A 21,825-nucleotide genomic window follows, 5' to 3' on the forward strand; every position below is an offset into this window, starting at 1 on the left:
GTGTCTACTGCATCTCTTTACCAAGTCTCTATTTTGCCCTGTTGCCTCAGATTTTCTTTAAGTAACAGTGCATTGCAGGTAGAGTTAAGATGCCTTGGTAATCCTTCCCTTTCCTCTCTCCCAGAAATAACCGTTATCCTGGATTTAGATTTATTGTTTTAAAGCATGTATAACCTTACGTTGCATAGCGTCTTGCCTTTTATAAAGCATTTTACCTCTCTCATTTGATCTTCACAACTCTTGAAGTATTTACGTCACCAGCCCACCAAATTATCCCAATTTCACTTAATACAAAGCTATAAGGTATGAAGTGAATTAGTGTTTCATGATTTACAGTGTATCATCTCATTAGAAATAGAGTCCTGAGGCATGTGTGTGAAAACTTCACACCCTGCTTTATTCCTCTGTTTAACTTAAAGTACCAGTAATTACCTTTCAAAAGTATAAAGCACTTTGGGAAGCTGAGGTGGTAGCACCTCTTGAGCCCAGGTCTTTGAGACCAGCCTAGGCAATAGAGCAAGACCTCCATCTCAACACACACACACACACACACACACACACACACACACACACACACACACACAGCAGTAGGACTGGAAGGAACCTCAGAGGGTTAAATAGTCTTTAACTCCCTGATTTTAGTGAAACCGCCTTAAAACCAAGTCACAGGTAAGTTTTCTGTTCATTTCAAAGGACATAATTGAGGAAGGAAGAGCTGTCTACCCTCTCTAAGTAATGTTTTCTCGAATGACAGATGAGTAAAGAAATCATGGAGATGTCTTATCTCATAATTCTTTAAAAATTAAATAACCATGGAGTTTGCATATAACTTAAAAAATTTAAAGCAAGCTTCCACTCCAGTTCCTCCTGACCAATTTTTCCAGCTATTTGAGCCATATTTTTTGCTCCTTGGAAGGAGATACAGTGCTCATCCTGTTTATTCAAGTAAAATTTAAAAAAAAAGATAAAACTTTCCCCCCTTAAAAAAAAAGTCTAGAGCTGGTAAAAATTTCTGACTCAGTAATTTTGGAAAGAATTGCCTCTTTCCACAAATAGATGAGCTTACATACTAGGTCTTCCAAGTGGGCTAGTAAATTTCCGTGATGTCAGGAAACTGGGTGGAGTTTTTATGGATGCAAGTCCAGTGGAGGAGGGACTTTTCAGGTCACGTATAAGGAGAGTAGGATCAGATTCTGGTTTTGAATAACCTATAAGCCACAAAGCATGGGGCTTTCCCATTGGGTTAATCTAGTGCTGGCCACAGTTTAGGCATATGATCTAGAGTAGTTGCTGCAATTAAGAGAGACTTTCTTATAGGATCTTTGCCCTTTTATTGGAAGGCTGTAAGTGTAGCCCAGCCTTGATTTATAAACCAACTTGACATAATCACTGTTTCTTTTCACATGGACTTCTGAATAGCTGTCACTAAATTTTGATTACCACCAGGCATTTAGTTAAGCTAGAGCTGAGCCATTTGATCTATTAGTTTTTACTGGACACTGCAGCCCACACTGATCTTCCCCTGTTCTAAAGCCCTGCTTATATCAGAAAGGCCCACCCAGGCTAATTGTTTATGTGCTAATTGTTTATATGAGTTAGTTTTAACTTTTTCTTCGACAATTTTATAGGATCTTAGCATGCTCATATCATGTCTCCTACTATTTGGGTCTCTTTCTACTATCATATTGCGTGGTACATTGATAGTTGCTAGTACCTAAAGCCTTACCTAAAGCCGATGAAACTATTAGCTTAGTTGGCTTCTTCAAGATTTGTCTTTATTTGGTCACCCTGAAAGCCTAAGTGTCTTGCAAACACGATCTACTAGGTTTGTTGAAGATCTCATTTTGTTTTCTATAATCAGTAACAGACACTGTAAGTTTGGATGCAGTTTTTTAAAAGGACCTTAAAAACCTTAACTCTCAGTTTGGATACTTGTCCCCTGGCTGGCAGAAATACCTTGGCAAAGTAGCTAAAGTCAGCCCTGAAACTGAAATCAGCTGAGGCTGGATAGTTTAAACCATAAGAGGAGGGGCCTGCCCAAATAGATGTCAAAATACAGACAGTCCCTGACTTAGGATTTTTCAACTTCAGTTTGGGTTTATTGGGATATAAGCCCATCAAGGAGGTCCTTATGATTACTACTGAATGTGCCCCATTTTTGGACCATCATAAAGTTGAAAAATTGTAAGTTGGGGAATGTCTGTTCTGCTACCGCTATTAAATGCACTTTTGACTTAGCAATGATGTAGCCCCATTGAAAGTCAAGGAGCATCTTTTTATTATACAGCTGTGAAAATAAAATAGTTGGTTTAGCTGTGATAATAAATGTCTAAATAGATTAAAGGAACAGAGTCTCAAAATGGACTGTTTCTGGCGCAAAAACTTTATACTTACATTCATGCTTCTAAGTCTTAGTACGCATATTTTTTTCCCTTAGTTTAAAAAAAATGTTTGCTGGCTGGTCTCGGTGGCTCACGCCTGTAATCCCAGCACTTTGGGAAGCCGAGGCAGGCAGATCACCTGAGGTCAGGCATTCAAGACGCCTCTGGCCAACATGGCGAAACCCTGTCTCTATGAAAAAATACAAAAATTAACTGGGCATGGTGACAGGCACCTGTAATCCCAGCTGCTTGGGAGGCTGAGGCAGGGAGAATTGCTTGAACCCGGGAGGCGGAGGTTGCAGCGAGCCAAGAACGCTCCACTGCACTCCAGCCTGGGCGACAGAGCAAGACCCCGTCTCAAAAAAAAAAAAAAAAAAAAAAATTGCTACATTCTTAAGTGTGACTCTCTTTAGCTTTGTGAAACCTTGAGGTTGTTGTTTTTATGCAAGGTTTATAATGAAAGGGATGAGAAAAATACAAGTCATTATAAAGAACTTGATGTTTTCTAGAACAACATACCCTAAAAAGGGAAGCTTACACATTTGAAAAATAAAAGTCTGGTGAGAGACCATATAGCTGAGGGTTCTGAGCTTAGGGAGACAGGTTCCATTTACTGGCTGTAGGTCTTTGGGATGATGACTTAACTAATCCTACTTCCTTATTTGTCAATGTGGGAAGCAAGCACCTACTTTATAGAACTGTAAAGATCAAAGAACATCATGCATGTTAAACTTTTAGTACTGTACCTAACACAGAAGTGTTGATAAAAGTTACCCATGGTTATTATTTTGACAAGAAGACCTTTAAAAGTACTATGAAGGGTTTCTGTTTCTAAATTCTAAGATATATAGTAGTCATGAACATTTCAGAAAGGCAGTGTTGTTTTCAAATCAATTTCACAGTTTTCTTGAGGGAGATAAGCAATTCTTCCCTTAGCAAAATAACTTTTGACTATGCGATGAAGGAGACTCAAAATCAGTGCTGATTCCAGCTACCTTTTCTTTATTTTCTGTGAGATGTTGAGCAAGTTACTTGCTAGTAATGTTTTTCATTTTTATAGAGAATAAAAAATAAATGAATTAGGTTTGAATTTCAGTGGGAAATAATTAGGTTAGATGTAAGAACGCTCTGATTGTAAGGCTGCCAAGCAGCTGAGAGGGAGTCCTTTGTCACCATTAGGAGACTGTGCCAGCGGAGCTTTTTCTTTTGGGCCTCCTAAGGCTACTTCAGGCGTCCTGGGAACCCATCTAGATGCACCGTAAACCTAGACTTCAACCCTGACTCCTGTGATGGCATCTTTGCCAGGATTCTGGCTCAACGTTGGTTAGTCTTGCTGTTCATGTAGAAAGCATTCTGATACTTTTTTCCTATTTAGATAAGTAAATGAAGATAGCATAGTATAGACAACACATATTTTAAATAGTCTGAAATAATTGCATAGATTTCCAACAGATTATAAAACTCTTTAAAAAGCGTACAGAGCTGTTTGGGCAAGAAGGACAGTTTGAATCTGGCATGGCAACACAGCCTTGTCTTTGTTAGAAGGTTAGACGAGTTGATCCTTTTAGGTTTCTTTAAAATAAGGAATTATAAAACCATTTAAGATTTACTAAGAATAAATAAGGTGATCATGTAAGAGAAGACCAGTAATTCTCTTGAGTTGCCTTTAGGAAGCTACAGACTTATTTTTGGCTTTAGCTTCATTTAACTGACTCTGGTTGTAAAAAGTAGGCATGGTCATTACAACAGCTCTAGTGTGAGCAAGGTTCACATCCCTGCTCTGATGTTTTTGAGTTGAGAGGCCTCTGGTAAATAACCTGTCTGAGCCCCGGTTTCCCGTTTCTAAAATGGAGAAATAGTACCTACCTCATAGAGTTGTTGTGAAGATGATGTAAGATAATGTACACAGTACTGCCTGGCACAGAGAAGATGTTTTATAAATGGTATCCATGACGACGACAGTGGTGATAAGGACGGAGATAAGGATAATGCTTAGTTGATTTCCAGATAATCATGATCTAAGCTGGGAAGTTTTCTGTCAAAAAGTAAATTGAGGCGAGGCACGGTGTCTCAGGCCAGTAATCCCAGCACTTTGAGAGGCCGAGACTGGTGGATCACAGGTCAGGAGTTCGAGACAAGCCTGGCCAACATGGTGGAACCCCATCTCCACTAAAAATACAAAAAATTAGCCGGGCATGGTGATGAGTGCCTGTAATCCCAGCTACTTGGGAAGCTGATACCAGAGAACTGCTTGAACCTGGGAGGCAGAGGCTGCAGTGAGCCAAGATCACGCCATTGCACTCCAGCCTGAGTGACAGAGGGAGACTCTGTCTCAAAACCAAAAACAGAACACCAGAGTAAACTGACATTAATTTTTAAAAAGAAATGATATATGCTGGTCCAAATAAATAAACAATGAAGTCTTAATGTCACATCTGAATAACAGAAAATCTTAGTTTGGAAAACTGTTTCTACTTACATTCTCAACTTTTGAGTCGGGTGATGGTAGTTTTGATTTGATCCTATTGATTTATAGGAAAATATCTACTTCTCGTGTAATAAATACTGTTCTTGCAAGAGCTAAAGCACACTCTTTTTCTTCTGTTGTATAAGTTGAAATTATTTAAATATTGGCATTATGGTATGATGTCAGCTATTTAAAATGGCCTGTGATAGTTACATTGTTCAATTATAATTGCAATCTCTTAAATAATGAATTTTTCAATAGAAAAGTGGGCAACAGTCTTAAATCATGCAGGTTACAAAAGAAATAGTTACTTAAAAAATGTAAAAATAGGCTTAAGTAATTGTAATCAAAGGGAATGTATAAGCAAAACTAAGGTTTTTGTTTGTTTGTTTGTTTGTTTTAACCTGTCAAACTGACAAAGTTTAAAAAGATGGACATTGCCTAGTGTTGGTGCTCTTATATCAACTATTAATGGTACTGTCTGTCTGGAAAGCAGGCTGGCCATGTATATCAGAATTTGAAATGTGAATGTTCTTTGACTCAACAATTGCACATCTGGAAGTATATAATAAGGAAATAAGAGAAAGAGTGCATAGTCTGTGATCCTTGATGTTTATTACAGCATAACTAAAAATACCCCCCAAAATAGAAACCATTTAAACATCTGTTAATGGGCATTAGTTTAAAACTATGGCGCTTAACAGAAGGTACAGTATGCCTGATTGCTTCGTTTAAGAGAAGCCAGGGTTCAAAAGCTGGCTTCACCATGTCTAGCTGTATGATTTTGGGTAAGTAACTTAATCCAGCTAAGTCTCACTTTTCTCTTCTATAAATCAGAAGAGTGGCACATGCTTTTTAAGGATATCATGAGGATTAAGTGAAATGATACACATAAAGCGCAGTGTCTAGCACAAAGTAACTCATTATATGTTAGCAACTATTATTACCATGTGCTCCTTAAAAAGGATGAAGTAGATCCATTTGTATTAATATTGAAAGGTGTCTATAAGATCGTAGACACCTTTCAAAAAAGCAGTTTACACAACGGCTTGTTTTAAAGCTGTATTAAAACTTATTTGTATTAATAGCCCATTTATGTTAAAACTGTGTGTGTGTGTTTATGCATTACAGTTTTGGAAGGACATAGCAACAGTTGTCTGAGTCTTAGGCACTATTCTAAGGACTTTCACACATATCAGTCACTTGATTAAAATTAGTTAATATATTTTAAGTGCTTGGAACAATGCCTATGCTTTATAAAACACTCAATAAACATTAGTTATTAATTTTCATATGCTGTCGTTATCTCTGTTTTGTAGATAAGAACGCTGACACCCTGAGAGTTCTCACAGTTCGTAAGTGGCAGAGCCAGAATTTAAATCCAGGGAGTGTAACTCCAGTCTCTCACTCAACAGTTAAAACTGGATATTATGGTAGGTAGGATTGTGAGGTCACTTTCACTTTGCAATTTGTATACTTATGGATATTTTTACATGAAACATTTTATTTTTATATATGGGGCAGAAGATATCCAGTTTGGAAAGAAAATAGTGCATTTTTATATTTTAGAAATCTTTTTTTCCCCTCTATTCTTTACTACCTATAGCATATTCCAGAGATCTGAATACATGTACACTTAGATTGCCCTCATGCTAAGGGTCCTGAACAAGGAGTTCCCATGACCTCATACACTGTATAAGATTTTGAGACCCTAACTTTGGGGCGCACAGCTAAATATATATTTAGAGGTAGAGTCAAATACATATTTAGAGGTACAGTCCCAGGCTAAATCTACATCACTGAATGATGATCAACTTCTGTAATTGAAATCTTAATAGCTTTCAAGAAACATTTAGTCATAATATTTTGGTTTCCAGCAAGTTTGGGATAAAATTGTCATTCTTTGGTCATCCAAAGAAGGCAGGCAGAAGCCAGTTGTTTGATCCACAGATCAGTAATTGTAAGATGGGAAGCAGTGACTTAGTGTTAGATATGGACATCAATGTTAGGGCTATTAGATGCTACATAATCCAGGACTCAGCCCTGGCTATTAATGTTCTGATATCCAACTTTGCTGCAGGGGCAGTACAGTGTCCTGGAGTGGTCACTGCACTGTGGACTCTCAGCTAGAATGGGAGCTTTCCCTGAAGGTTAAGTGACATGGTCTAATCCAAGCTTTTCCACCAAATAGCTAAATGTCTTTGGGCTTCACTTCTTTAAAATGAGGGAGATGGACTAGATAATATAGTCTCTCTCACTTAATGACAGATAAGATGGTCTGTACATCACTTAATGGTGACCACCTTCTGTAATTGAAATTGAATTCAAGTTTTGTGATTTTACCAGCCTTGCCTCTTGATGAACTAAATTTGCAATCTTAGACCTGTAGTAAAGTCTAGAAAGTTGCTAAATAGAATTGAACTTATAAGCTGATTTATGGGAGTGTTTGCCAGTGTGCTGACTTGAATTACAGGATATCCTTGATGACAACCAACTCTACACTTTACTTTTTATTCCATTTTAGGTATTTTTTCCCTCTCCTAGATTTGTTTGCCCAATAATCCAGAATTGTATTCTAAAGATCACAAGTCAATAAAATAGTGTGGTCCTGTTCATTGCTTAGGTAGTAAGCCGTTCAGGTATTAATGATAAAGGTCATTACCACATAAAAATTTCTTTCCTGCCTCAAAGTTTTTTGTATTCTGGTATCTTAATGAGATGGATGCCTTCTCTGTTTTCTCATGGTTGCGGAAGTCAAATGGTCTGTGTGTTTAACACAATATCTGAGTCTGATGAGTCACATGGTATGTCTGCTTTTAGTTGGGAACAGTTTTTTTTGGTCAGTTGTGATGGTCAAAAAAGTCTCTTGGGAGAGTTTAAATGACTCAAAATAACCAAACATAGCTCATAGCTACTTAGGTCTTAAAATTGTAAGCTTCGTGATACCATATTTTAATTTTAGTCTTATCTAATTTTTGTACCCCCAAAGGACTGCTGCTTCTGGCTCTTACGTTGTTAAAACATTGGTCTGATTTCTTTCAGGGGGTGGTTTTCATTTGAAAAGGAACAGCAAACAAAATAACACAGCAATTTAAAAATTAAAATTAAGAAATAAAAAAGGAATTGGTACAACTGAGAAATGCTTGCGACTCTCTCCTGAAGCTGTTCAGTGATGCAGAAGCTTTGAATGTTTTGAATGAATGGGAACATTAAAATTTGAGTTTATATTTGAAATTTATATTTTACATACTCACTTAAACTCAGTCTATTTTTCAAGTTTATTGTGTGTGCAAGTGTCTGGTTGGTCTGTCTGCCTCACTCTCTCTCTCTCGTTCCTATTCAAAGTTTACTTTTAAGAAAATGAAAAGCAAGTGTTCAGAGCTGCCCAAGCTTTGTATAGGTTTATGTGTGCGGGCTGCTTCCCAAGCTTGCTTCTCCCCTTCTCTTTGCCAGGGTGTCCCCACCTCTCACCACTCATCCTTTTCCTGCCTTATCCATTCATCAGTTGTTCTCTGGTCACACCAAACCTTCACTTTTTAGCTCCAAATATGCATTTTGGGCATACTGATGTTTTGAATCAGGCGTTGTCTCCCTTAAAACAGGCAAGGAAAGAGTAAAAGGGAGTGGGCATCTTCCTTAAAGCTAGAACATTCATTTTGTCTCTCTCATTTGTATGAGTTTGAAGGAGTACTTCCTTTACCTTAAATAAGACTTGAAGATAATTTAGCTAGGAGTTGTGCAGTCCTGCTTTTTGGTTTTGATATGGGCCTTTCTAGTCACCACTGGAAAAGCTATTTGAGAAGACAGTGATAGTTTGAGCCTACGTAAATATGCCCAGGTAGGTATAAGCCACCAAAAAATGGTTGCTCTAAAAGTCCACGTGTAAGATATGACTGGAAAACTTCTTCAAAATTCTCTTTATTATTCTTCTCATTTGTCTTGAGTTTTGTTCCATGACATCCAGCTTTTTTTTTTTTGTTTTTTTTTTTTGCTGTTCTTTGTAATCCTCCACTAAACCAGAACTAAGAATTTGGTTTATAGGAAACAAAATTTGAGTACTGAGGTACCTGAAAAACCACCTCTGAGTGCTGAAAAGTGCAACTTGATTCCCCTTTCCCCCCGCCCCTAAACGTCCAGCACTCTCCCAGGTTCACTCTTAAATGTTTTCTCTCTGATTATAAAATGGTGGTTTTCCTATTATTGAAAATTTGGAAAATTCAAAGTGTGATAAAAGACAAAATTTAAATCATCCATAATTTCACACTGTTTGTTCGTCACAATTTAACTTCCTCTCCTGTGTTTGTATAGTTGAGTTCACATTGTACTTGAAAATACAACTTTGTATCTTGCTTATTTACTTAACATTATTTTCCATGTTAAAATTTGCAGGGAAAATTTTCTTCAGTGCTGTGGTGTTTTATACTATCATCATTCCATCAATCATTTCATTTAATTTTAAACATTTGGTTTAAGTTGTTTGCTATTTTAAATAATGCTTTCATTTAAAAAAAAATCATTGCAGGAATTTTGGTTATTTCCATAGGATAGACTCCTAAAGTTGGAATTATGTCAAAAAATAAAAAATATCTCTGTGGTTCTTGGTATAAATTACCATATTCCCTGTTAGAAAGGGTCACATCTCTGCCAGCTAACACAAATGCATAGGGTGGACAGAAAGGTACCTCCTAACAGACTAGACCTCACTAAGGGGGTGTTTTCCCCTTGTATTGTGACTACTTTCATATAGGGAACATATTGCATAATTTTAAAGTTTCTTTGTCTTTGCTTTACTGGTAAAATTGAACATTTTTCATGTGTTTTAAACTATTCCTATTTATTGTCAAACAGTGTTATTTATCCATTTATTAGGGTCTTTATTGTCTCCTTACAACTTTAATATCAAAAAAAGCTATGAGCTTACTTGATAAATATATATGTATTTTAAATATATGCTTTTAGATATACTTTGTTTTTTGTTTGTTTGTTTGTTTGTTTCTGAGATGGACTTTCACTCTGTCTCCCAGGCTGGAGTGCAGTAGTGCGTGCTATATCTTTGCTCATTGCAACCTCCGCCTCCCAGACTCAAGCGATTCTCCTGCCTCAGCCTCCCGAGTAGCTGGGACTACGGACACATGCCATCACACCTGGCTAATTTTTGTTTTGCATTTTTAGTAGAGACAGTGTTTTGCCATGTTGCCCAGGCTGGTCTCAAACTCCTGACCTCAAGAGATCCACTTGTCTCAGCCTCTCAGAGTGCTGGGATTAGAGGCGTGAGCCACTGCATCTGGGCGCTTTTAGATATACTTATAACTGACATTGTTATTTTACAGTGTTTTTCTCCAAATTATTTTTTAAATCTTGTTTGATACGCAGTATGTACATATGTATATTATAAATTTTTGTAGAATGAAATGTAGCACAAGTTTTCATTGTGATGATTTCCTTTTAAGAAAGCTCATTCCTTCTGAAGGTCCAGTAATCTATGTTTTCCTCTAATTTTTTTGAAGTTCAATTTTTTTAAACTTTAATTTTTTCCCCTCCTTCCTTCATTCTTTCCTTCCTTTAATTTTTATGTTTGTCCTTTTGAACCATTTGCAATTTATTTTGCATTCTGGAATGAAATGAATGCCTGACTTGATTTTTTTCCCCAAATGGATACCCAGTTGTTCCAATACTATTAATTGAATGTCTTCTCCTCTTCTCCTCTTCCCATAATCTATGATTACGTTGCCTCATTAGAAGCCAAGACTTTTTAAAATCAAAGTTTGGTTTTGTTTTGTTTGAGACAGAGTCTCACTCTGTCACCCAGGCAGGAGCGCAGTGGCGTGATCTTGGCTCACTGCAACCTCTGCCTCCTGGGTTCAAGTGATTCTTGTGCCTCAGCCTCCCGAGTAGCTGGGACTACAGGTGTGCACCACCATGCCCAGCTAATTTTTCTGTATTTTTAGTAGAGATGGGGTTTCGCCATGTTGACCAGGCTGGTCTCAAACTCCTGACCTCAAGTGAACCACCTACCTCAGCCTCCCAAAATGGTAGGTTTACAGACATGAGCCACTGCGCGCAGCCAAGATTATTCTTACATATTTTATGAATGTTGTACTCCATCTCCTCCTCCTTGCTACTTTTGTGAACAGGATTATTTTTCCATTTCTAAATTTATGTCTTTAAAATTAACATTTTAAAGCATACATTTATTTTAAACTTTAAATTCCCCTATTTAAAAAATCATTCATCTTACTTTTTACTGACCCATATTCTTTATAACAAAAGTGAAAAATATAGAAGAAAACTCATGATATTGGGTTACTGGATGTATTGATAGATGGAAGCATGGCTCAGCTGCCAAGGCAAAGGGAAGGATAGATCCTTCTGGGTGTACTAGCTATCATCTCACTCATCCAAACCCACAATTTAGAGCCATAGTTTAAACCTGCTGGCCCCAGATTCTCTAGATCACTGTAATATCTGTCTGTCCCCACAGCATGCTCTCATGCTCTCCAAAAGTTTCCCTAGGCTACTTAATTCTCATCTTTATAAATTCTATAAATTTCCCTCTACATTTTATTTATTTATTTATTTTTTTGAGACGGAGTCTCGCTCTGTCGCCCAGGCTGGAGTGCTGTGGCCGGATCTCAGCTCACTGCAAGCTCCGCCTCCCGGGTTCCCACCATTCTCCTGCCTCAGCCTCCCGAGTAGCTGGGACTACAGGCGCCCGCCACCTCGCCCGGCTAGTTTTTTGTATTTTTTAGTAGAGACGGGGTTTCACCGTGTTAGCCAGGATGGTCTCGATCTCCTGACCTTGTGATCCACCCGTCTCGGCCTCCCAAAGTGCTGGGATTACAGGCTTGAGCCACCGCGCCCAGCCCTCCCTCTACATTTTTTATAATGAAATATGAATAACATAAATATATATCATTATATATATATATTTATAATTTTGTTTTTTCCCAGTTGTTTTCATTTTGTCTTACCTCTGAATATTTCCTCCTTTACATATAATGTTGACATACTCACTCTGGTCCCCCCTCACCTTCATTACCCGTCATCTCCCTCCCCCCTGCCATTTACTCCCCCTTCTTGCAAATTGTAGCTTTTTTTTCTCTCTTTTATGTCAATCAAGGTAAGTACTTTTCTGTATGTGCTCATGTGTGTGCCAGTAATAGAAACTGATTTAAAATTCTTTTAGGGATGCCCCGACTATCTAAAAGTTGGCATTGATTTTTTTTTTTCCCATTGTGGTGCTAGATTATAAATATTTGAAGTTATATGGCATTTCTGCTGAGGTAATTTTTTAAAGTTAACTATGACTTGATTCAGCTGAACATTTTTTTGCAGACAAAATCTAATGCACTACTAGATAGGCACATAGCAATAGAACAATTACATTTTGTAAATATTACAAGAATAGACTGCTTCTTAATGTTTTTGAGAAAGACCGGGTGATACGTTAAACATTAAGATCGGTAAATAGAATTTTAAATAAAATTGCTGCTTTGGTAAATTTACGTTGTAGTTTAATTGTTTACATTTGGTTTATAAACACTTTCCCTTCTCATTGCAAGTTAAAAAAAAAAAGTTCAGAGGAATTTTTAGTAATTATTTGGACCAATAAACTCAGGTATTCTGCCATGAACAACATTACTATAGCCAAATAAGCTTTCAGGTACTCAACCACTGAACCATATTTTTGTGCATAGGAAAACTGTCTATTTCTAAAACAATTTTGAAAATAAGAATGCTAATGTTGAGTTCAGCACCACTGTGCCATCATCACCAACCTTCTGATTCACAGAAGGAGCAAAGACAAGTGTGTCTGTTTATGAAATGCGTTCCTCTAGTCTAATGGTCAGGGCATATGCCACATGGAAAGGGCCACGTTAAATAAAAACAAAAGCTATTAACAGCAGACACAGTAAAGAGATTATTAATCAATTGGTGTGTGTTGCCTCATGAGAATCACTCTTTTGTGAGAGAAAGCGTTAGCTCTTCCCTGGAACACTTCTACCTCTAGTTCTACCCTAAGTCACTACTAACTTCTAGTAAGGCTTCTAACAAGAGTTCTTTTTTTACTTTAAATATTTCTTTTTGATACATTTCTCTCCCCTCTCCATTAAAACCAATCTAATTTGTCAAAGAAGTAGGCTAAGATCAGAAGAGAGAGGGAATATCTATTAGAGATTAAATTTACAAACTAACTTACAATGGCAGCAGCCCAAGGCAGGAGGGATGAGCAGGAAGATTGAGCAGGGAAGGGAAGAAAATAATAATTTTTGAGCATTAATATGTGCCAGGAGATACTTTAAAAATATTTTCCTCTTTTTTATTGGTTTATCAAACACATGACATATCTCAGTCCTTTTACAAGTACTTTTAGAATTCTTTTAAGTCTTATATTACCGTAATAAGCATGCACACAAGTTGGCTATTATTATATTTATTTAACAGGAAACTGACACACAGAAAATTTAAAGTTTAATTTGCCTAAAGTCACAGAGCTACTGAATGGCTGGACCAAAATTCAGATCCAGGCAATCTGGCCTTTCATCCTGAGCTCTGCCACCATCAAAGTGTCATATCAACCCTATAAGGCTGGCATTTATGATCTCCACTTTAGAAATGTGGATCCTGAGACAGGATCAGCCTTAAACTAACTTTCTTTTTTTTTTTTTTTTTTTTGAGACGAAGTCTCGCTCTGTCGCCCAGGCTGGAGTGCAGTGGCGCGATCTCGGCTCACTGCAAGCTCCGCCTCCCGGGTTCACGCCATTCTCCTGCCTCAGCCTCCGAGTAGCTGGGACTACAGGCGCCCGCCACCTCGCCCGGCTAGTTTTTTGTATTTTTAGTAGAGATGGGGTTTCACCATGTTAGCCAGGATGGTCTCGATCTCCTGACCTCGTGATCCACCTGCCTCGGCCTCCCAAAGTGCTAGGATTACAGGCTTGAGCCACCGCGCCCGGCCAAACTAACTTTCTTAAACTAGCCTTAAACTAGCTTTTCTTATACTTTCTGTCCTTACTGATGTCCTTTCTGTCCTTACATCATTTACCCAGTCATCCAAATCTGAAACTTAGAGATAATTAGAGATTTTAGTCTTTCCAGCTGACTGAGGCTTCTCTTCATCACTTCTGCTACTATCTTAATTAGGCCCTCACTATTCGGTAATCTCAAATGTGCTGTAAAGGAAGCAGGTGGGTAATAAAATGTGGGTAATAAAAAGTGAATGAGTCTGGACACGCGGGAATGGAGAGTTGGTGGACGGGTAGGATGTTGTATTGTAAGGGGCCGGCTGCAGCTCTGCTCCAGCTGTCTCTTTGCAGGCAGGAATGAGAGCTCATTGTGGACAGATCAGACTTTTCAGGAGAAACCAGAAACCTGGATTTTCATGTGAAACCTTCTAACCTTCTACTTTCTAGATTGTAGTACAGGCCTTACAAAGTAAGTCTGCAGGCTACCAGGTTGTAATCCCTGACTATTCATTATTAAGGCCTCCTGAGCAGATTTACTTCCTCTAGTCTGATCTGGACTTCCAGCCTTTTGGCCATCTTCCCTGTACCAGCATAATCTATCCGAAGTGCAAATCAGATAGGATTTGAGGGCTGGTTGGGAGAATTAAATGCTTCTAAGAATGTAATATTCTTAGAAGAATTACTGGTACTTGGGTAAACACTCAATAAATGTTCTGTAATGGCTGTAAGGTTTTCACTAAATTAAAAGCCTTGAGTGATTCCCATTTATGCTCAGGATAAGTTTTTAACATGACAGAAAAGGTCTTTATTTCTACCTTCGTCTTCTGCCATTCAACCAAATATACTCAGTCTATCTGTATGTTTAAGTGTGTCAGTGTATTTCATGCCTTACAGCTCTTCCTCCTCTGAGTACACCTGACTGGTCAACTCCTACTATAGCCCCTTCCCCTCCAAGGTTCAGTTCAGGCATCACCTCCTCTATTAAACCTTTGATTACCCTTCGTCTTGAAGCACTGATTTCTCCCTACTTTGTGTCTCCATAAGATCATGAACTCCCTAAGGGCTGGAACTGTGTTTTATCAGTCTTCTTGTTCTCAGCACTTCATACAGGCGTCATAGTATATATCTGCAATAAATGTTGGTTGAAAATAATACAATTAGTAAAAGTTAATGCTGGGATTTGAACCTTCACCTGACTATGAATTTCTTGCTTTTTAGACTGTGCCTCAGAGAGGAAAGAAGCTGTGGCTGCCCTTTCATTAGGGACTCAGTTTATACAGTGTCCAATCTAAGGACTTAATTGTAGCCTAGGGCATTATGATTGCAACGAGTGAATTGAATTTAGGAGAATTTTTATACTACAGGGCACTATAGTAGCATTAAGGATACTCCCTCTGAAATGCAGTATGTGAAAACTAAGGTGAAATCACCAGTTAAATAATTTGTTTTACAGCCAGGTAAAGCAGTTCTATTTTCTTCCTTTAGAAGTTTGATGGTAAATGGTTGGAGATACCACATCTATTTATAAATGGACTGAGTGCCAGATTTGTTATCTCCTTTCCCCCAGGCTTGATAAACTAAAGAATGTTGGACTTAACTATTGGTAGTGTCTCCCTTAATGAATAGAGCAGTCTGGAGAAAACACAAGTGAACAGGAAATTCAAGGGCACCTTGTGTTGTTTTTATCAGTCCAGGAATTCTAGACTTGCAAATTGTATCCTGTTCTTTTTCTGGCCAAAGAAAGGGCTTTAATAAAACAAAAAGAACAGTGTTAAATCCATTAAAGGAATACATTTGCAATACAATAAGTGCCAGTCATCTAGACCATTCTTTGTAATAATTTGATCACGTCTTAGTTTTGTATAATTTAAATTTTTAGAAGTCTGTGTCTGGTAAGAAGGAAATAAATTCTTCTTGTTTTTAAAACTAATCTTTGCAAAGATACTGTATAATCATGAGTAAGGGTGGAATTTTTGTTTTTTCTGCAAATGTATTTCTTAAGTAACATTTATTTCTGAAGACTAATAGAATACCAAATGATTCTGTATTTCTTAACCCAAATGAAATTATTATAATGAAACACACATATAATTTAAAATCTATAACATTAGAGTTGAGTTACCATCACTTACAGACCGCCTACTGTGTGCTCAGCACTTTGCCAGGTACTATGATGCTTTCATTACAAAGATAAATAGATGGAGATTTTGCTCTTATTTGGTTTTTAAACAAGGCATACACGTATGTATAACTGCAATGGAAAGAACATCGTAATCATGATAAATTATACAGTGTCTAAAAGTAGTATTTCATTACTTGACATCCACTTCTGATTTTAGAGTAAAACTCATTACACCTTTTTGTGATGGAAGAAACCACATCTTCTGTTTACCTTCTTTTTTGAAGACCTCAGGTTCATAAATATTTATGTAAAATGACCTCATATGTATTTCTATACTGTTGGGTGTTTTGTTTTTTTAGCCTGGGTCTCGCTCTGTTACCCAGGCTGGAGTCCAGTGGCTATGCATAGGCGTCACCATAGTGCACCACAGCCTTGAACTCCCGGGCTCAGATGACCCTCCGGTCTCAGCCTCCCAAGTAGCTGGGGCTACAGACATGTGCCACCATGCCTGGCCCTATTTTTATACTGTTAAATGCAGATAATTTCTGTTGTTTGGAATTGTTTTGAATTCCCTAACACTTCTTTATGTTTCACAAAAATTTCCTCAAAAGTTTTGCTCAATAATGTTCCTCAAAAGTTTTGTCCACCTCTGGCCCCCCAATTTGGCTTCCTTCTGGGAAGGCCTGGTCGGTAGCAGACCATCTCCTACAGCCACTTTCCAGTGGGCATAGGCGCCCTGGGCAAGATAGCCATCAGCCTTGTGTGTTTTAGATTCCACCTTATCCTGATACTATTAAACATTTAAATTGAATAACAGTTCTCTTTGTTTTGATGCCATGCTCACCAAGCAATCTTCTGAACCTAATTTCTTGTGACTCAGTTTCTTACTGTGTAAATCAATAAACTGCCATTCTGTCTTGTATATCTGTCTTTTGTGAACTTTGTTAGGATAAAGTGGCTTCCAGAATTTGATTGCCTTGAGACACTGGCAGCTGAGGGCCAGACCTTGCCACTTGGCAGACTGAGCAGGGCAGCCTGCTCGACAAGGCCCCTTGGCAGTCAGCTCCCTCCAAGGCCACACCCCAAGTTCAACATACATCTTTCTCTCCAACTTCTGCAAGCGTAACTGTGAACAGCATAATTCTGTGAGTGATGTGTTATTTCTTTGCTTTTTTCAAGAGGCATTATAAAAGGTTTTTTATGTTTTTCACCATTCATTTTTTGAAAGGACTATATAAGGCCTTGGACAACTAGAGTTGGGTCTTGACCTTTTGTAAAGGCAAACTTATAAAGTGGCAAACCACTTTATAAATTTTTATTAGCTACAGATCTTCTGGACATTTTCTCTGTTCATTAATATCTGCTTGCTAGAACAAATATAAGGCAAGTCAGAAATCATTCTACAATCGTAGGGTGTTGCTCTTTAATGGAACTTTTAAGGTTCCCCCCCAAATATTTGTTGAAAAAGTAACAGGCAGTTGAAGAAAAGTATCCATGAACTTCAATTTTATATGCCTAGGGAAGGTTCATTGGAATACTACTGCAAATTGTATACCTGTCCTCCTTTTGAGGATTCAGGATGCATGTTAGCATATTAAAGAAGCTGGGAAGGCTGGGCAAGGTGGCTCGTGCCTGTAATCCCAGCACTTTGGGAGGCCAAGACAGGCAGATCACTTGAGGTCAGGAGTTTGAGACCAGCCTGGCCAACTTGGTGAAACCCCATATCTACTAAATATACAAACGTTAGCGTGCACCTGTAATCTCAGCTACTCGGGAGGCTGAGGTGGGAGAATTGCTTGAACCCGGGAGGTGGAGGTTGCAGTGAGCGGAGATCGCACCACTGCATTCCAGCCTGGGCGACAGAGTGAAATTGTCAAAAAAAAAAAAAAAAAAAAAAAGTGCTGGGAAATCTTATAGTAAGAAACGTATTTAACTTTGTGTAGTCTGGGTTTCTTAAATTTACTTAAATTCCTCAATTTCCAGTCCATCTCTCCTCTCCCACCCCAAGCCCCAATTAACAAATGTGATTTGATTTCAGAGATGTTTTCTGTGCACCATCCCTGTTTCACTTTTCCTTCTTTGACCTTTCTTTTTCTTTTTTTTTTCAGTTAGAAACAGGGTCTTGCTCCATCACCCAGGCTGCAGTGCAGTGGTGCAATCACAGCTCATTGTAACCTTGAACAAGGGTTCAAGCAGTCTTCCTGCCTCATCCTCCAGAGTAGCTGAGACTACAGGTGTGCACCACCACACGCAGCTAATTTAAAAAAAAAAACGTAGAGAGGAGGAGATCCCAGGCTAGTCTCAAAGTCTTGGCCTCAAGTGACTTTGGCCTCACAAAGTGCTGGGATTAGAGGCATGAGCCACTGTGCCTGGCATTCTTTGACCTTTCTGCATCTGATCCTGAAACATAGAACATGAACCCAATGATTCTGAAATTTCCAAAAATGATTTGGCAGCATTGTCTTAGCAATCCAGTAAGAGCAGCTTAATCCTTAAAAATCACTTGGCGGTGATAATTCTTGAGTTTATTTTTCACTATTTATTGTTTTAAAAATAATGCTCATTATTATTAAAGCATTTAGCACAATACAAAGATTAAACTAGGTGCCTAGAATAGTATCTTACATTTGTATAAGCCATTGTGGCTTTCCTGTGTATTATCTCAGATGGCCATAGACTAGGCCTGTGAACCAAGCAGAGCAAATATTTTAAACCCTGTTTCGGGAAAAGTGACTTGAGTTAAGGGTGTTCTGGTGATTTGAATAAGACCATATGATCATTTAGCAACAAGGCTAGGATTAGATCTTTTAATTTCTGACTTCTACCTTCTGTAATTTCTTTTTCCACAGTTGCTTATTAGCCAGTCTTTGTAGAGTACTTTACTATTGGCTAATTCTTTCAACTACTCCTACTGCGCCCCCTCCCTCCCCCCAGTCAATAGGTTGTCTCATTCATTCATTCATGGCTACTCTGAGTCAGATGCAGTGGTGGTGTGGTGTTTTGAAAAATGAATCAGAAAGAGTTCTTACTTGGAGGTGTTCCTGGTTTGGTGGAATAACCGTTAGGGTTGAATTTTTCTTAGGAGTGATAAGCACCGGTACCTGACTACAAATGTTAGAGAATATGCACCCAAAAAATGAGAGATGTGATATCTCTTCCGGTAGAGCATGTTAGAGAAGTCACCACGGTAAGATTTCAGCTCAACTGGGCCATAAGGGATCAGCAGATTCCTGCAGAGACAGTGGTGGATATCACTGGTAGATATAAGTGCTTTAGGGATAGGCCATGCAAGAGCTTGGAGGCATGAAGGAGCTGGGTATGTTGGGAAAAGAATGAGTGGTGAGGAAGAGCATCAGATAAGGATCGAAAAGATTAAAAGCAACAGATAAGGATAGCAAGTTAGAGTCCTGACTCCACATCACACTAGCTGTGTGACTGCTCCAAACTTCAGTTCCCTACTTTGCAGGGCTGTTACGAGGATGAAATGCAATCATGCATGGCAAGTGCCTCTATCTTAAATCCTCAGGAGAAAAAAAAAGGGGAAATCAGTGAAGAAAATATCATAAAGTTCCTGAAATATAACCACACTCAGTGAATGTGAGTTGTTCTTCTTTATCATGTTTAGCTAATTTGACTTGCAGTAAGGCAATGAGGAGCCATGACTGATTCTAAACAAGTGACACGATCAGCTTCTCGTTTAAAGTAGTCAGCAGAGGAACAAATTTATAATGCCAAAATAATCGATGCAGTTTTAGACATAATGATTCTCAGGCTCAAGCAGTACGTTGAGGTATAAACGCCTAACAGGACAACAGTAGAACTGGGAGTTTGCCATAGATACTTGTTTGCTTTCAACCTATACTTGACTTGCTTGACATCTTTTGGTTCATTCCATCAACCCTGGAATCTAGTCCACTTCAGGTCCACATCCAGGACTCTGTATCTTCATATAATTAAAGCAAGATGGATGTTGGGGCATAGGTGGCAGGTTTGGGGAATACTTTTCAACTAAGAATGCTTTGGATGGTCACTCTTGGCAGGCTGTGTCTTTGGACTGATCTGTTATGATCATCATCTAGATAAGCAAAGCCTCTTTAATGTATGAACTGTTCTAGTCTTTTTATCCAGATGTGGCCACGGTAGGCAAGTCTCTTAGGGTCAGTGCTCACCTGCCGCAGACACCAGAGTTCAGTCTTCCCCCCGTCAAGTGGCCATTTTGCCACACTCCTTATCTAATAGTCCAGATTATCTTCTTTGAACCAGTACTTCGATTGTGTGGCCCAGTGATCTCTAAACGTTGGCACTGGAATGCCTTTAAGCAGACATCCATTGTCCAGTTAAGGCCACAGAGCTTCCCTATTGTTACCTGGCTTCATTCATACATTTCTGTTTCCTTCTTTGTTCCTATAGGCATTTGAGTTTCATTTGAAAATGCAATGGGCTGCACAGTCTGGAGAAGTATATTATACCTTGTTATAGCACTTTTTGGAATGACCCAGAATTCAGAATGAAATAGGGCAGCTATGAGCCCTATCCTAAGGGGCCTGTTTCTAAAAGTAGTTTCCCCCTACAATATATGTAAAAACTGCTTTAGGCTGGTGTTTATATGCATATTTGATACAACACTTCATGTTTCATAGAATTCATAAGGCAGAAGCTACTTCTTACTATTTAACTAAACTGTATTAACTCTTAGGAGACTGACATTTATCAGGGACATAACTATTAGCACTATCTTACAGATTTTATTTAGTAATGAAATGACAAAATAGATGGAACTTTTCTTGTTTTGAATGCTTGTTGAATGTGACCTTTGTATATAAATGTGTCTATATTATATATGAATGCCGCCAGTTCTTCTTTGCTGTCATTAACTCCTGGTTTTGCCACCACAAAATGAATTTCTCTTGCTTTGGAAATAGTGCTTTTCTTTCTTCCCTAGCTTTGTATTATTTATCATGTGAAATACTTGGCTGTGTTAACTGTTAAGGTAGAATTTTTCTTAGTTGAAATTAAACAGTTCCAGAGTTTATTATAAAAGATAGCTTTTTTTCCCACTGAATAATTTGTTTTTCTATGTTGTTTCAGTTTCTGTTACTATGGCAATGACGGCAGGGACTACAACAACCTTTCCTATGAGCAACCATACCCGGGAAAGAGTGACTGTAGCCAAGCTCACATTGGAGAATTTTTATAGCAACCTAATTTTACAGCATGAAGAGAGAGAAACCAGGTATAGTAAGGGCTAATCAAAACTTTTTTTTTTAGTTAAATAAGCTGTTGTGCTGTGAGTGGAATAGAAACTTGTTTTCCATGAATAATATGAATATTATGGATCCCTGCATGCTGTTTTTAAGTTTCCTGTACTGACAGTGCACATAACACGTGTTTTATTTTCACAGAGTAGTTTCCTGAGGTGCCCCAAGTCTTGTGTATCTATATACCCATATCACATGTCAATTATGTTTTCAACAAACCTTTTCCAAACAGGAAATTATGATATGTTTTTACATTTTCTTTTAAAGGGGCGCCTGGCTGGGTGTGGTGTGGCTCATGCCTATAATCCCAGCACTTTGGGAGGCCGAGGTGGGCAGATCACCTGAGGTTAGGAGTTCAAGACCAGCCTGGCCAACATGGTGAAACCCCCATCTCTACTGAAAATACAAAAAATTAGCCGGGTGTGGTGGCAGGTGCCTGTAATTCCAGCTACTCAGGAGGCTGAGGCAGGAGAATTGCTTGAAGGTTGCAGTGAGCCAAGGCTGCAGTGAGCAAAGATCGTACCACTGCACTCCAGCCTGGGCAACAGAGTGAGACTCAAAAAGGATGCTTTATGAATGACTGACTTTACTCCAAAACCTTTTACAGTGTTGTGTGCATATCGGTGGGAATAGA

General features: G+C 38.4%; 1 protein-coding gene across 11 annotated transcripts in view; it reads left to right on the forward strand.

The window, feature by feature from the left end:
* STK38L (serine/threonine kinase 38 like) overlaps positions 1-21,825 on the forward strand; it is a 112,194-nt gene that overhangs the window by 64,862 nt on the left and 25,507 nt on the right. For 6 of the 11 annotated variants that reach the window (XM_074006455.1, XM_074006459.1, XM_045364897.2 and 3 more), the window contains one exon: positions 21,022-21,166. In XM_074006455.1, the coding sequence (XP_073862556.1) occupies positions 21,033-21,166 (134 nt within the window). In that variant the 5' untranslated portion in view covers positions 21,022-21,032. Of the gene's footprint in view, positions 1-6,167; positions 6,282-21,021; positions 21,167-21,825 lie in introns of all 11 variants that reach the window. The other 5 variants (XM_045364895.2, XM_074006457.1, XM_045364896.2 and 2 more) reach the window with 1 other exon arrangement.

This window comes from Macaca fascicularis, chromosome 11 (genome assembly GCF_037993035.2).
Source record: "Macaca fascicularis isolate 582-1 chromosome 11, T2T-MFA8v1.1".
Taxonomy (NCBI): domain Eukaryota; kingdom Metazoa; phylum Chordata; class Mammalia; order Primates; family Cercopithecidae; genus Macaca; species Macaca fascicularis.